We start from the raw sequence: 14182 nt of genomic DNA, 5'->3' as shown, positions 1-14182 counted from the left end.
ATTGTCAATCGAAATAACCTCCACAAGGTCCCTCGATGATTGTGCACAGCCTCAACCACCATACTGGTAATGTGTCAATTTTCCTCCAATTCCAACATGTTGCGAAAACGCTGCGTGCGTGCCAGCCGAAATTAGTCAAATCTCAAGCCAACTACACCATTAAGCAATTCTCAGACGATCGAATCAAACTCAACCGCTCAGTCTTCCCTCCTCGCACAGCTGCAAGCGAACCCAGCCCGCAAACGATCATGATGATCAGCCTCGGGCTCGGGACCAGAATTTAGGAAAATGGAGAAGCAACAGACCCCAAAAAAGGCCCCCTAACACTCCAGCACAGCACGATAATGGCGGCTCACGATGGTACCCATCACATCCGCCCCATACTGGGCCCGATCTCGGTGGTGGACGGGGCTCCCCCCTCCCCCCCAATACGGGAACGCGCGTTTCGAAGAAACAGAAATCACCCATAATGAGATAATTTAAAGTTTCCAAATTAACTCCCCGAAAAAACAGAACACCAAAAAGAAAGAAAAAGAACACTTTGATTCGTGCTCTCGTGGCTGCAGCACACCCCGCAGGCATCGCTTTCGGGGTTGTGGTGCTTCGTTTTGAAGATTTATTTTTACTCTTCTCTCTCTTTCCCTCTCTGCTGTTTCGCAGTGTTTACGAGTGTGTTGCATCGGGGAATGGCTAGAACGGGCACCTCTCCAACAAAAAAACAGACACACGGAAAGGACAGACGATGCCTTCATTGGAAACCATGAAAGATGGTACCCCCCAACCGAGAAGCCCCCCAGCAGTGAAGGAACGGGGAAAATTTTTGATTAGCATCAACCAACGTTAGACGACGATCAGCCCCTCGTAAACTTGAGCATCAGCTCCAAAAAGGAAGCAAAAAGCTCCAACAAACTCACTGACTCCAATGCGCACCTACAGGGGGGGAAAGGACATGGAAGGGTTTCGCTCTGCGGGAGAACACACAGAAAATGACCGAAAAAAGGGAAGCGAAGATGGTACCAAAAGATGAGGATAAAGTGGGAAAGAAAAGCACGATATCTTCTTGCTGGTCGCGCCAAGGATTGCCTCGAACATAATGAGTTAGTTACACTTAACATGTTTTTCAAGGCAGTGTGCAGGCAGGCAGGCAGAAGAACACGATCACAAAGTATGGTTTTCGGGGTTTTTTGGGGAGGTCAGATATGAAGTGATCTTTTTCTCTTTTTTAAACTTTTTGATACAGCAAATGGAGCTCTTTGGAGTGAAGATAAGCATACAACTTGACTGCGTTTAAAAGCGTTTTAAAACACTGATAAACACCTGCGAGAAGAGTGCATGAGGAGAAGCATCGAGTTATAAGGAACAGTTCTAATTGAATTAGCAAAACATTACTTTCTGCATTTCCGTTAACTCCCATCAATTCGTTTTACATCATTTATTCCTAGCAAACATGAGCGTTGTGCTTAACGAACTATGCATAATAAAGCTTCGGTGTAGAGTTTAGTAATAATTTCGCACGAAACCCGCCCCTGGCTCTAAACATTACTATCTCTCTAATTGGCAATTTATTAATTATAAAGCTAACTCTAGCCGTAACAAGCGCAAATCATCCTCACACGATATTTCACGCACGATTTATTTATTCGCCACTCAATGGGTGCCCACCGGGGCGACCTCAAACCGTCCCTAACGAGGATCATCACCCATCAACAGCAACGGCCTGTGCATCGCGGCACAACCGGCACAGCTCGAGCGCAAAGCAAGTAATCGTTTCCACGTGCATAATGCAAGGTGGCTATGAACTGGCACCCTTCATCGCGGCGAGACGCGATTACTCTGCGCACGGGCGCGCGAGTGGTGGCGGTAACGACTTTAATGAGCATAATGCGCGCACACTCGCCTGTCTCCGCAATCAAACAAACGCAACGCACAACGAAGCCATTTTGGCGGCTTCAGTTCCGATTTCCCTTCCCCTCTCCCCCCCCCCCCCCCACAAATGAGCCTTCCAATTAGGTGGATCATACGCCCACCATCATGGCGGAGGGAGGTGAAATTTATGTCCCGGTGGCATCTAGCACGGCGGCACGAAGCAAATAGTGCATTCCACTGCACGATCGGGTACACCCAGCGGTGCTGCTCATTAACCGATGCTAATGAAATTGTGAAAATCATGAACATTAAGATGTGGAGTGGACCTCGGGCAATGGCCTCCCGACAGGGCGGGCGAACCTACCTTTAAGTGCTAATCGTCCCCAATCGGGTCGATCGTGACTAGAGTGCAGCTAAACTCCCTTTTCGCCACAGTCACAGGCAGAAAAGTGCTCGCAAAAACCGTAGCTCCCTTTTAAAGCTAAAGCTGCAGAGCAGTTGTTTTGTTTTTGTTATCCTCGAAATTAATCACCAACAAACAACAGAAACGTTTCAGTGGCCAGAGCTCATTTGCATGCTAATGTGTTGACGATGCAAGGCGCCGATTTTCTTTCCAGCCCCCTTTTTTTCTTGTTTTTTTGTGTCTCTTGCAGGCTAAAAACTGCACTCTGTAGGTAGTGCACACGGGTGCATACACGCGTTCGACTTGCTGCTGCTGCTGCTGCTGAGTGAAAGGACCTACCGTTGATTGGCCAAAGCCGCCCGGAAGCTCATTTCCATCCAGCGCTACCGTCGTACGAGTGTGTGTGTGTGTTAGTGTGCTGAATAATTGAGAAATTATGCACAATTTAAATGAATTTGTTCAGTAATTATTCACCTTCGGAGGCTAGTTTTCCTTCGGCCGGCCCTGCCACATGCACATCGATGCTGGTGCGAGCGAGACATGGAGATTGTGATAACAGCATGCACCCCTTTTCGGGGTAGGTTATGGACTCGACCGTCCAATACAGCCAAGCTGGTGCTATTAGCTTACGGGGTTGGGTTAGGTAGTAAATTGTGTTATCAATGTCACAATCTCGTTTTCCACACGTCGATAAACAACACCTTAAGACGGGACCTGATAGTATCGGGACCTTCGAATGGTCTGTTGGGGCAGTTGTTCTGCGATACATTGTTGTTTAATTAATTCTCAAAACACTTTGTTGTAAACTGGTAATGTAAAGTCGAGTATCAAAATAAGGTTGCAAAATTTATGTGACAAAAGGCAATGGTAATGGTTGTGTAATATTGGAAGAGTTGTTGAGCAAAATATTCAAATTATATTCAATTATCATAAACAAGCTGGTACCCTTTTTCAGTGTACTAGGTCAGTGAATAGAGGCAAGATAAGATTAGATCAGAACAGTTGACTCACACAAAACACTTGTACCAACACCACCGGACGTACCGTTATCGCCGATAGCGTTACAGAGCTATTTATAGATGCCCCTAATCAATCACGTCTTTCAGTTCGAACTGAAGCGGCACTGTAGCAGTAGTGACAAAGCCCATTTTCACTTTGAGCTTGCCGTAATTCCATCCCACCTCGTACCTACGCACAAGCCGTGCAATAACGATCTCCATCTCCATCATCGCCAGTCGTTTGCCGATGCAACTTCTTGCACCGAATCCAAACGGGAGAAAGATAAACGGATGTGCCTCCTTTCCGCTGGGTACACCCGTGTCCTGTCCTTCGGGTAGCCATCTTTCCGGCAGAAATGCGTCCGGCTGAGGGAAGTAAGCTGCATCACGTTGCAACGCTAGCGTTCCCATCACTACCTCCGTCTAAAACGATTTAAGCATTAAAAATTGACCTGTAAATGGACGCTTCCACTACTTACTCCTTTCGGTATGCGGTATCCTTGCAGGACGATATTATGGCCCACGTTCCGCACGTTTGCTGGCGTTGGTTGGTACAGCCGTAGTCCCTCCTTGATACAAGCACGCAAGTACGGCAAGTTGCGCATGTTTTCCGGCGTCAAGGGTGAATCATGATGCGGAAGAATACTACGCAGCTCTTTGCGCAGTAGCGCCTGCTTGGATGGGTTTTTCGCGAGACAGTACAGAATGCCAAACGTACTCGATGATGTCTGCGAAAAGTGATGTCAAGAAGTCATTCGAATTTAATGATCCACTTGATGAAGATCAACCTTACCGTATCGATTCCGGCCATTATCATGTCGAAAGCCATCACCACCGCCAGCTGCTTGTTCGTCTTCAGCAGTTTCTCCAGGACACTCTGAGTTCCTTCCATCTTGGGTGCCTTTTCAATCCTCCGGACTGCTTCATCGATTTTCCCCATCACAAGACTACATTTGTACAAGAATGACAAGACTTGTAACTGAGGTTTCCGTTTTATATCTCTATTTTCCAACTCACTTCGTTAAATTATCTAACTCTTTCATCAGCAGCTTAAGCGATGGAGTTTGGAAGTATTTCCAAAGAACATATTCAGGTTCAAACTCCAGCCGATACATCAGATCGAATATCTTTTGCACAAGCTGCAGAGTCGAAATAAACACCTTAATCACAATTATTTTTCATTCGCTCTAAACATACCGAAATGATAGCCTTTGCTCCTGTTGTCTGTTCCGGTCGTAGTACACCAAGCCGCGTGTCCAGTGCGAGCACTCCCATCGTCTCTAGTGCCCAACGGTTCAGCCACTGGTTGAAATCGGCCGGTACTTCACACTTTGCATCACGCAGTTCAGCCACACTAAGTATAATGAGACATTTAAGCTAAAAAAACATCCACAAGTTCCCATACTCATACCATCTTACATTGTCATAAACTCTCTCGCAACAGCATCCACCTGATCCACGTACAGGCGAATGATTTTCGGTTGCATCATCACCGGGTTCACGATGGTCCGCAGCTGTTGCCACGTTTCACCTTGCCTAGAGAGAACAGTAATTACTCGACGAAACGTACCATCGTAGGCCTCGCACCTTCACTCACGTCGTTATGAGCCCGCTCAGCTCTCCAAACACCTCCGGGCGCACCTTCTCCCGATAGTAGGATAGCGTTGCCGAGCTTCTCCGTATCGGCCAAGCACCCTCGGTGCGAAATACCTTTGCGAAGTCTTCCGGTTGAAAGGTAACCACCATGTCCGGTCGGCCAAACATTCCCTTGATGCGTATCAGGTCACCGTAATCTTCACGCCATCGAGCAAACAGATCGGCACCGGTGAGTTCGTAATAACGGCCTACAAAGAAGTGTTTTTGTTTTCATAAGTAGTTGATCTTTAGGCATCAACGGTCGCTTTACCTCCTTCTTTGAATTCCTTCGCAAATGCCAACAACTTCGGACTGGGAATGGCTTTGTACGGCTTTGCGTTGCTCCATTCCGGATCGATGTACTGCTTCGTTGCTGCGGCAACGGTGTTTACATACCTTTTTGCGCACAAACGTTCAGTGGAACCACGAGACCGTTGCATCAAAGTACGCCAAGCCATTTTTCGGAAGGGAAAATCACACGCGCACACAACTAACATACGCGAAGGGTGCATCGAACTGAAGGTGCTGAGTGCTTCAATCAATCGCAGCGTGCTAGTGAAGTGTGCTAGCAAACAACGTTATTATCTAGACAGCAGGGTGACAAGCTATTTTCACACATCAATGATAAAACAGGGTGATTCATTGAATTGTAGTGGGCGTTTTTGTGAGTAAATCTTATCAATGATGTTTTATATTCGTTTTCAGAAAATGTCTTATTTCCTAAAGCAGCTGTTTGTAAGGTACCGTGTCAACTTTTATTTCAGATGTATTTTAGCATTTGAATAATTATTTTGATCCACCCTGTACAGCTCATATAATGCCTTCAATACTTGCAATTTGTTTCAAGTCGTAGGAAGACAGTTTGTTCGGGTTCTCCTTCACAGATAACACAGTTATATAGAACATAGTTCCCACTGTTTCAGTGATCTACATCCCGCAGTTCGAACTGCAGCGGATTGGCAGGAATGTTGATCAACGCTTGCTTGAAGTGCAGCTTATCGTAGTTCCATCGCAGTTCGAACTGCCGCACCAGCCGGGCGGTAATCATCTCCAACTCCATCATGGCGAGCCGCTTACCGATACAGCTTCGTGCACCAAAGCCAAACGGAAGGAAGATGAAGGGATTCGAATCCTTTGCACTCGGCACATCTGCAGGGCGTTCGGAAAGCCAACGTTCCGGTAGATACTCCGAGGCTCGGCGGAAGTACTTCTCACTACGCTGCAATACCGCCGTACCCATGGCAATGTCCGTCTGGAACGATGGAAATAACACTTTCAGTACACTTTCTTCTTAATTTCAGCTTCTTTGAGGTACACTTACTCCCTTTGGAATTTGATAGCCCTGCAGGACCAAGTCTCGACCGGCGGCACGCATGTTTCCAGCGACGGGTTGATACATCCGCAGACCCTCCTTGATACAGGCTCTTAGGTATGGGAGGTTGTGCATATTCTCCGCCGTCAATGGAGAGTCCTTTTTGGGCAAGATGGCGCGCAGCTCTTCACGCAGCTTTGCCTGCTTTTCCGGATTCTTCGCTAGACAGTACAGCACTCCGGTCGATCCGGATGATGTCTACAAGAAATGATTGTTATTTTGGAAGTCTTTTGGAAGGAAGATGCACCTCCATAGCTCATACCGTATCAATTCCAGCAATAAGCATATCAAGCGACATGATCACTGCAACGTGCTTGTTGATCTTAAGCAGCTTCTCCAGTACGCTTTGATTGGCTGAGTTTGATGGTTGTTTCTCGACACGCTGCTTCGCTTCATCGATTTTGGCCATGATCAATCTGTAATACGACGGACAAGCAAATTAAAACTGGCTCTGTAGGGCTTCCTCTTCCGACCTTCTTACGCTGTTAGATCATCAAAGACGCTCATCATCTTCCTATAAGCTGGTGTACTGATGTACTTCCAGAGCGACATTTCCACGTCCAACTTATACGTTAGTTCGAAGATGTTACGTACAAGCTGGAATATTCAAATGATTCGTTAATAACTTGATCGTAATTAGTTGGAATCGTCAGAGATGCCTACTCCAAGGATCTTTTTGGCTTCCTCCGTCTGTTCATCCTTCAACACACCAAACCGCGTGTCCAGCGCCAGAACACCCATCGTTTCAAGCGCCCACCGATTAAGCCACTGATCAAAGTCCTTCGGTAGCTCGTTCTTCTCATCCCTCATGCCTGCTACCCTGCAACAAAAAAGAGATTGTAAAACACCTTACCATCCTTGCCTAGCGTACACAAATTAACGCTTACAGTGTCATAAACTCTCGCGCTATTTCATCCACCTGATCGACGTAAAGTTTAATTGTTTTCGGTTGCATCATTACCGGGTTTACGATGGTGCGCACCTTCTGCCACTTTTCACCGTGTCTGAAAGTATGAAATGGAACGATTCATATCAGCTTTTGCCAGGTTTACACCTCTCACTTCCTTCAGTAGATGATAAGATGCAACTACTTACTCTGTGACTAGACCGCCCGTCTCGCTAAAGATGTCTGGTCGTACGTGCGTACGGTAGTACGTAAAACTATCGAACCCACGGCGTATTGGCCACTGTCCCTCGTTGCGGAACACCTTCTCAATGTCAGGTGGGCTGTACGTCATAATGACATCTCGGCGACCAAACATTCCCTTAAAGCGAATGATATCACCGTAGTCTTCCCACATGCGGGAATGCAACTCCACCAGATCCAGATTTGCGTAACGACCTTTATAAAAAAGGAGCATAATTCTAATTGTGCATAGCACCTCTACACACCTAATTTAACTAACCTTTGTTGCCAAACATCCGGGTCATCTCCATAAACGATGGAGTGGGGATTGATTCGTACGGTTTCGCCGTGGACCATTCCGGATCTACGTGTTCGACCGCGGCCTGTGCACTCAGCAGTCTGTTCGAAGTTGTCCCATACGGAAGCACGCTGGATCGTAGCCAATGTTGCCACAGTGGAGATTTTAACACGTTCATTCTGCACTCACTTTGTTGTAATACACTTTTTGCACAGAAAACTCGACACTGCTCCTTGAACAATCTGCTACACCAGCTGATTCCGAAGCGACTGTTTCGCCCTACAATGATCTATCTAATCTGAGTGCAAAGTGATTTTGTTAGCGCAAAACCTATACATGCGTACGTGGAAGTCTGTACTGTGTATGCGTGAAGTGACGCACAGACACATTCGCGGCCCGAAAATAGCAAACTCATTCCGCGATTATTACTCACTCCACCTACCGTATGCTCATATCAACCCTTGATAGCCATGTATGTATCGACTCGATAAGATAGGCGTTGTAAATGTGTTGACAATACGATCGTATAAATAGGCAATTTTTATTAAATTTGTAAGATCTTTTAACAATTAAATTGACCCTGCTTTATAACCTCTATATTAGTCCTCTAAATCCCTGATCTCAAACTTCAGCGGACACCCCGGCATGTTGATAACGGTCGTGCGAAACTTATAGTCCTCGTAGTTCCACCGGAACTCAAACTGTCTAATCCACCGGGCCAGTATCACCTCCATCTCCATCATTGCCAACCGCTTGCCAATGCAGCTGCGCGAACCAAACCCAAACGGAAGGAAAATGAACGGATTCACCTCCTTCGCGCTCGGGATGGACGCGTCACGATCGTTCAGCCACCGTTCGGGAATAAACTCGGTCGGACGGTGAAAGTATTTTTCATCCCTCAACAACACCTGTGCACCCATCGCAATGTCCGTCTGTTTTTGCAAGAACATTTTGTGGAGTTTTTATGGTAAAGAAACGAATATATTCCTAAAGTCACTTACATCGCTCGGTACACGGTATCCCTGCAGCACAATATCACGTCCGGTGGCACGAAAATTCCCAGCCGCAGGGGGAAACATTCTCATACCCTCCTTGATGCAGGCCCTAAGATATGGCAAATTGCTCATCATGCTTGCCGTTAGCCTGGTATCTTTCGTTGGCATTATCGTGCAGAGTTCGGCGCGTAGCTTTGCCTGTTTTTCGGGATTCTTGGCCAAGCAGTACAGTATGGCAACGGAGCCCGCTGACGTCTAGAATCGAATGATGAATGATTAAGGAAAGGCAAAACTAAAATCCTGGAAAAGAGCCTACCGTATCAATGCCGGCAAATATCATATCTAACGCCATGATCACCGCTACATGCTTGTTAATGCTCAACAGCTTCTTGAGGGCGCTGTGATTGCTGTCAGTCGTTGGATTCTTTTCAAATCTTACCATCGCTCGTTCGATTTGATCCAATATTAAACTTGAAACAATTGAAAAGGGTGATACATTCATAGCATAGTCGCGTGTTAAGCAATACTCACTTAGTAAGCTTATCAAACAGTTTCATAAGTCTGTTAAATTTTGGAGTACTGATGTACTTCCAGACCGATGGTAGCACATCCAGTTGATACGTTAAACAGAAGATCTCATTCACAACCTGGATATTATGGGAATGTATGAATGTAATTGAAGTGAAATGTTGTATTTATAGCTATTCTCACTCACATCTACCAGCCTCTGTCCTTCTCCGGAGTCCGTGGAATGCAGCACACCCAGTCTAGTGTCCAGCGCCAACACACCAGTCGTCTCGAGGGCCCATCGACTCAACCATTCGTTAAAATCGGCCGGCAGTTCATTCTTTTCGTCGCGGAGATTGGCCATACTGTTGGATAGCAAATAAAGCTGTTAAACCCCATATCTTTCCTTCAATATTGATCATATTCCTTTCTTACATCTCCATGAACTCAAGACTCACAGCATCCATCTGCTCGACATACACCTTCACCGTCTTCGGGTTCAGCAGTACCGGGTTGCAAATCCTTCTCATCTTTTGCCACGATTCTCCCTGGCTGAAAAGTGTACACAACTCAACACTTCAATAAAGCAATTCTTCCATTAACGCAACGGATCTCCTTACGAAGTAACCAGCCCACCCAGTTCACCGAAAATATCTGGCCGAACCTGCTGCCGATAGTACGTCATCGTATCGAAGCTGCGCCGCACCGGATACTGACCTTCCGTACGGAACACTTTTTCGAAGTCTTCCGGCGCAAAGCTCATCACAACATCGGCACGGCCCATGGCCGCTGGTATGCGGTAAATATCTCCGTACTCTTGCCTCAAACGAATATGCAGCTCGATGAGATTAAGTCCATCGTAGCAGCCTGTCGAAGATTGAAGATCAATATTTAAATACTTAAGCATTCAACAATTACGTCAAAATATCAAAACTCATCTCCGCGATCGTATGTAAACAAAACGCGCCAAGGTCATACGTGCCCTTTACTATTTCATTCATCCCACACAAACACACAGCCAGCGCCAGCCGGTTGCGGAAACGGTCAACACGGGCGCATAGATTACGTTACGCTCAATCAAAACAAAACCTCATCATCACAAATACTATGCTTCTGTGTGTGTGTTTGTGTGTGCTAACCAAGCTAACTCTCGTATGCCGCACGCGTACACAAATGATCTCACTGCGCCGCACAACAGCGTTTGTTGTCACACTCTCGATCGCGCGCGATCGCGCGTTGTCGTTGGCACACTTACCACCCTTAGAAAACCCACGGAACAGCTGCCACAGCGTTGGCCCGGGAATGGATTTGTACGGTTTAGCTGTGGCCCATTCCGGATCGATCACATGCTCTGCAGTTGCAATGTTCCGTTGCGCTTGCGCCTGAACATTACGCCACCGGACAGAGCGGGTACATCCGATGGGTTTCATCAAACAGCAACGGCGCATCAACATTTTTCAGTTCAGATAAAGGTTGAGTACAAAAATAGATGTACAATTACAAAATATGGATCACACCTTTTGCAGTGAAATGTGAGTTTTAAACTAATGAAAAGTATTCATTCATTTCCTTGAAGAGCTGTTAGACGCGAACTCCACCGCGCTAGCTTATCGGCGTTGCAAATTACCGCATCGTATACATTTGGTTTTGGTTGTGAGGGTAGCATCCGTCGCTAAATGTTTACGTTCCACATCGTGTTCAACAGCGACGCGTACGCAACGGCCAAACGCTACCAGTGACCTTGTTAGATGTCGACGCGAAGCGCGCTTTGTTTGGCCCATGCGCGTGTGTGTTGGTGCGTTACTTCGACGGTTTGGCCGTGACTTTGGAGATACGTAACTGTACATGTGTGCGTGAAGGGTTTCATTGTCCATCTGGTGTCTAATCATGTCATCAACATCTGATGAACACCTGCAAACAAGTGTTCCGAGTCAAAAGGTGATCCGCAAATTGCGCTTTGCTAATGGTATTTCTCACTGGGGGTCGTTTGAAGTGGAAATAATCAAACAAACGACCACTGAACATTGGTTCGTTCCATTTATTTGCAAAACAGTAATCCCTTACCAACTAGCACCTTACCTAAGCAGTTGCTCAATCGCTCACTTCCTTCAGCTGGAACTTTAGATCGTTCGCAGGTATGTTGACAAGTGTCGCTCTGTACTTCAGCTCGCCGTAATTCCAACCAACATCATACTTGCGCACCATGCGACACACCAGTATCTCCATCTCCATCATTGCCAACCGCTTACCGATGCAGGAACGGGCCCCGAACCCGAACGGCAGGTAGACGAACGGATGAACCTCCTTGGCACTGGGACAACCGGCCGCGGCCTCCCCGCTAAGCCATCGTTCCGGCATGAACTCCGACGGGCGGGTAAAGTAGCCTTCCTCTCGCTGCAGTACCAGCTGGCCCATTCCTACGAGAATCTGGAGCAGAAAAGCTTTCCATTAGCCTGAGCTAGTCCTGTGAAACAACTCTTAATGATGCTTACTCCTTTGGGAACGCGATATCCTTGCAGAACGAGGTCTTTTCCGGTACAACGACCATTGCCCGAGGTCGGTGGATACATGCGCAGGCTCTCCTTGATACAAGCCCTAAGGTACGGCATATTCTTCATACTATCCGGCGTGAGTGGACTGTCCTTGTTGGGCATAATCTTCCGCAACTCGGCACGAAGTTTCTCCTGCTTCTCAGGGTTCTTGGCTAGACAGTACAGAATTCCCGTCGATCCTGAGGAGGTCTGTGGAAATTGGGGTAATATCAAGGAGACTGTTCAATTGGTTAGAGCTGAACTACCATACCGTATCAACACCAGCGAACAAACTGTCCATCGACATCGTGAAGGCCGCATTACGATCCACCTTCAACAGTTTCTCCAGAATGCTCAACGTGTCCTGATCAGCGCTTGGATTCTTTTCCATCCTTATTACAGCTTCATCGATTCGGGCAGCAATTAAACTGGAGTTAAAACAACAGCATTGAAGCATTTGTAAACATTACTGTACTTACCCGGGAATGTACTTACTGATAAAGCTCGTCCAATGCACGCATCAGTCTGTAAAAGGCGGGTGTTTTCAACTTCCGCCATATCGATGGTAGTATATCGAGCTGATAGAACAAGGTGACTGCCTCTTTTGTTAGCTGTGAAGTACGAGGCAAGTATCAACGAGCTGATCCCATTTACATTTGCACCCGAAAAGATCTTACATCGATGAAATGGGTAACTTCGGGCGTTTGGTCCTTGTCCAGCACACCAAGCCGTGAATCCAGCACCAGCACACCCATGGTTTCGAATGCCCAACGGTTCAACCATTCGTTAAAGTCAGCCGGCAACTCCTGGTTCTCATCGCGCAGACCATGGACACTATCGAACGCGGGATTAGATTGTTAAAAGTCTCTCTTTTAGAGGTTTTCCATCTCTTACATTGCCATAAACTCCCGGGCCACTGTATCGACCTTGTCCACGTACTGCCTGATGACCTTCGGCTGCATCATGATCGGATTGACGATCGTTCGCATCTTGTGCCAGTCCTCACCCTGTCTGCAATGAACGCAAATCTTCAAGAGAGATGCCACACCCAAACACGGGGTCACTTACTCGGCCAGCAACCCGCCATAGCCCTTAAAGTACTCCGGACGATGCTGTTTGCGATAGTACACGAACGAATCCATCCCCGTACGCCTTGGCCAGGGACCCTCCGAGCGCAGTACCTTCTCAAAGTCTTCCGGTACGAACGTCATCACCAAATCTTCCCTCCCAAACGAACCGTTCATCCGCAAGATTGGACCGTACAGCTCGCGCAATCGTTTGTTGATATCGTACAGATTACCATCCTTGTATTTACCTGTGCGAAAACGTGAAACGTTAACCTTGCACTAGCACTTGCTTATCTAGAGCTGGTTCTGGTGCTTACCAAAAGGGCCAAATTCCTTCAGAAATCCGATTAACGACGGTGCGGGAATCTTTTCAAACGGCAGCGCGTTCTCCCACTCCGGATCGACGGACGTGTCAGCAGCTGGTTGCGCGGTAGCGCTACGCCACCGAACCGCACCACCGAAAGGCCGGAAGCGTAGCGAATTGACGGTTGTTAATTTTAGCATCGCGAACGGGCAAACGTACAGACAGATACTGAGATGCGACCGTCCCATCGTGCCGTGAAACTGACCGCACCGCAAACAATATGCGTGAGTGTTTGTGACGCGATGTAACAAAATCATAACGGCCTTCTGCACACGAGATCGGGTGTATGCGTGTGCCTGCGCATGGTTTCGCGTATGCGTGAATTCGGATCGGCGTTTATCTTGCGCGAAGCAGTGTATACGCGGCGTCTAATCGCGAGGTCATTTGTAGCGCGTATGAATGTGTTTCGTTGACGGTTCAATTAGCAGGTGTCTATGTGTTGGAGCAATATAATTGCCAAAAAATGCGCACTAGGCCGACGTTAACCCTTAAAGGGACAGGGTAAATCTCAAAACGTCAAACAAACCACCGACTGTTTTAATCATACTTGTAGCGTAATTCATATTTTCCCGAACAACTACATCATCATCATCATGATTGCCTCTGTGAGTTGCTCCTGTGCGGGAAATAATAACTTCAATGGTGTGTACGTTGCAATGCCCTACAGCCGCGTAACCAGGCCCAATCGAACCACACCGGCAAACACGCGATTTTGCAATAAACTTCGCCCCAGAGTCAACAGAGAAACCGTACGGAATGTATAAATTATCACCTTCGGCAGCACCGGCAACCGGCTCGGTGGTGAGCTTTTTTGCCATAATTGAAGTCAATGTAATGTTGCCCGCTCCGACGAAACCCAGTGCCGCTGGAATAGAAAATGAACGCCGCTCGGTAAATTGGGTCCGAATTGAGTCGAATCCAATCGGCCCGCGGGAGATGATTTCCCCGTGATCGCGGCCACCGCCGCCAACCTGCCAACTTCAAACGCGATCGTACCGCATGCAAAGAGCACGGTCATCA

General features: G+C 47.3%; 2 protein-coding genes across 2 annotated transcripts; both read right to left on the bottom strand.

Annotated features, from left to right (window-relative positions):
- Positions 1–3354: 3354 nt before the first annotated feature.
- On the bottom strand, positions 3355–10732 carry LOC1268716 (uncharacterized). The gene is made up of 24 exons (XM_061662344.1): positions 10456–10732; positions 9821–10067; positions 9636–9752; positions 9409–9565; positions 9225–9340; positions 9010–9163; positions 8700–8948; positions 8301–8630; positions 7681–7987; positions 7370–7616; positions 7162–7278; positions 6938–7094; positions 6756–6871; positions 6537–6690; positions 6224–6472; positions 5824–6154; positions 5174–5476; positions 4865–5111; positions 4687–4803; positions 4465–4621; positions 4285–4406; positions 4061–4214; positions 3747–3995; positions 3355–3690 (listed from the first exon to the last, which is right to left on the bottom strand). Exons 1-24 carry the CDS (start codon positions 10652–10654, stop codon positions 3355–3357), a joined length of 4932 nt encoding a protein of 1643 aa, XP_061518328.1. The 5' UTR covers positions 10655–10732.
- Positions 10733–11218: 486 nt separating this feature from the next.
- Positions 11219–13576, bottom strand: LOC1277929 (cytochrome P450 CYP12A2). Its single transcript, XM_317441.4, has 8 exons — positions 13116–13576; positions 12800–13046; positions 12626–12742; positions 12409–12565; positions 12227–12342; positions 12003–12159; positions 11693–11941; positions 11219–11627 (listed from the first exon to the last, which is right to left on the bottom strand). The coding sequence occupies exons 1-8, from the start codon at positions 13417–13419 to the stop codon at positions 11292–11294; spliced, it is 1683 nt and encodes a 560-aa protein (XP_317441.3). The 5' UTR covers positions 13420–13576; the 3' UTR covers positions 11219–11291.
- Positions 13577–14182: the final 606 nt, after the last annotated feature.

The sequence above is a fragment of the Anopheles gambiae genome, chromosome 3 (assembly GCF_943734735.2).
Source record: "Anopheles gambiae chromosome 3, idAnoGambNW_F1_1, whole genome shotgun sequence".
In the NCBI taxonomy this organism is placed as follows: Eukaryota; Metazoa; Arthropoda; class Insecta; order Diptera; family Culicidae; genus Anopheles; species Anopheles gambiae.
This window is presented reverse-complemented; position numbering and strand designations above follow the sequence as displayed.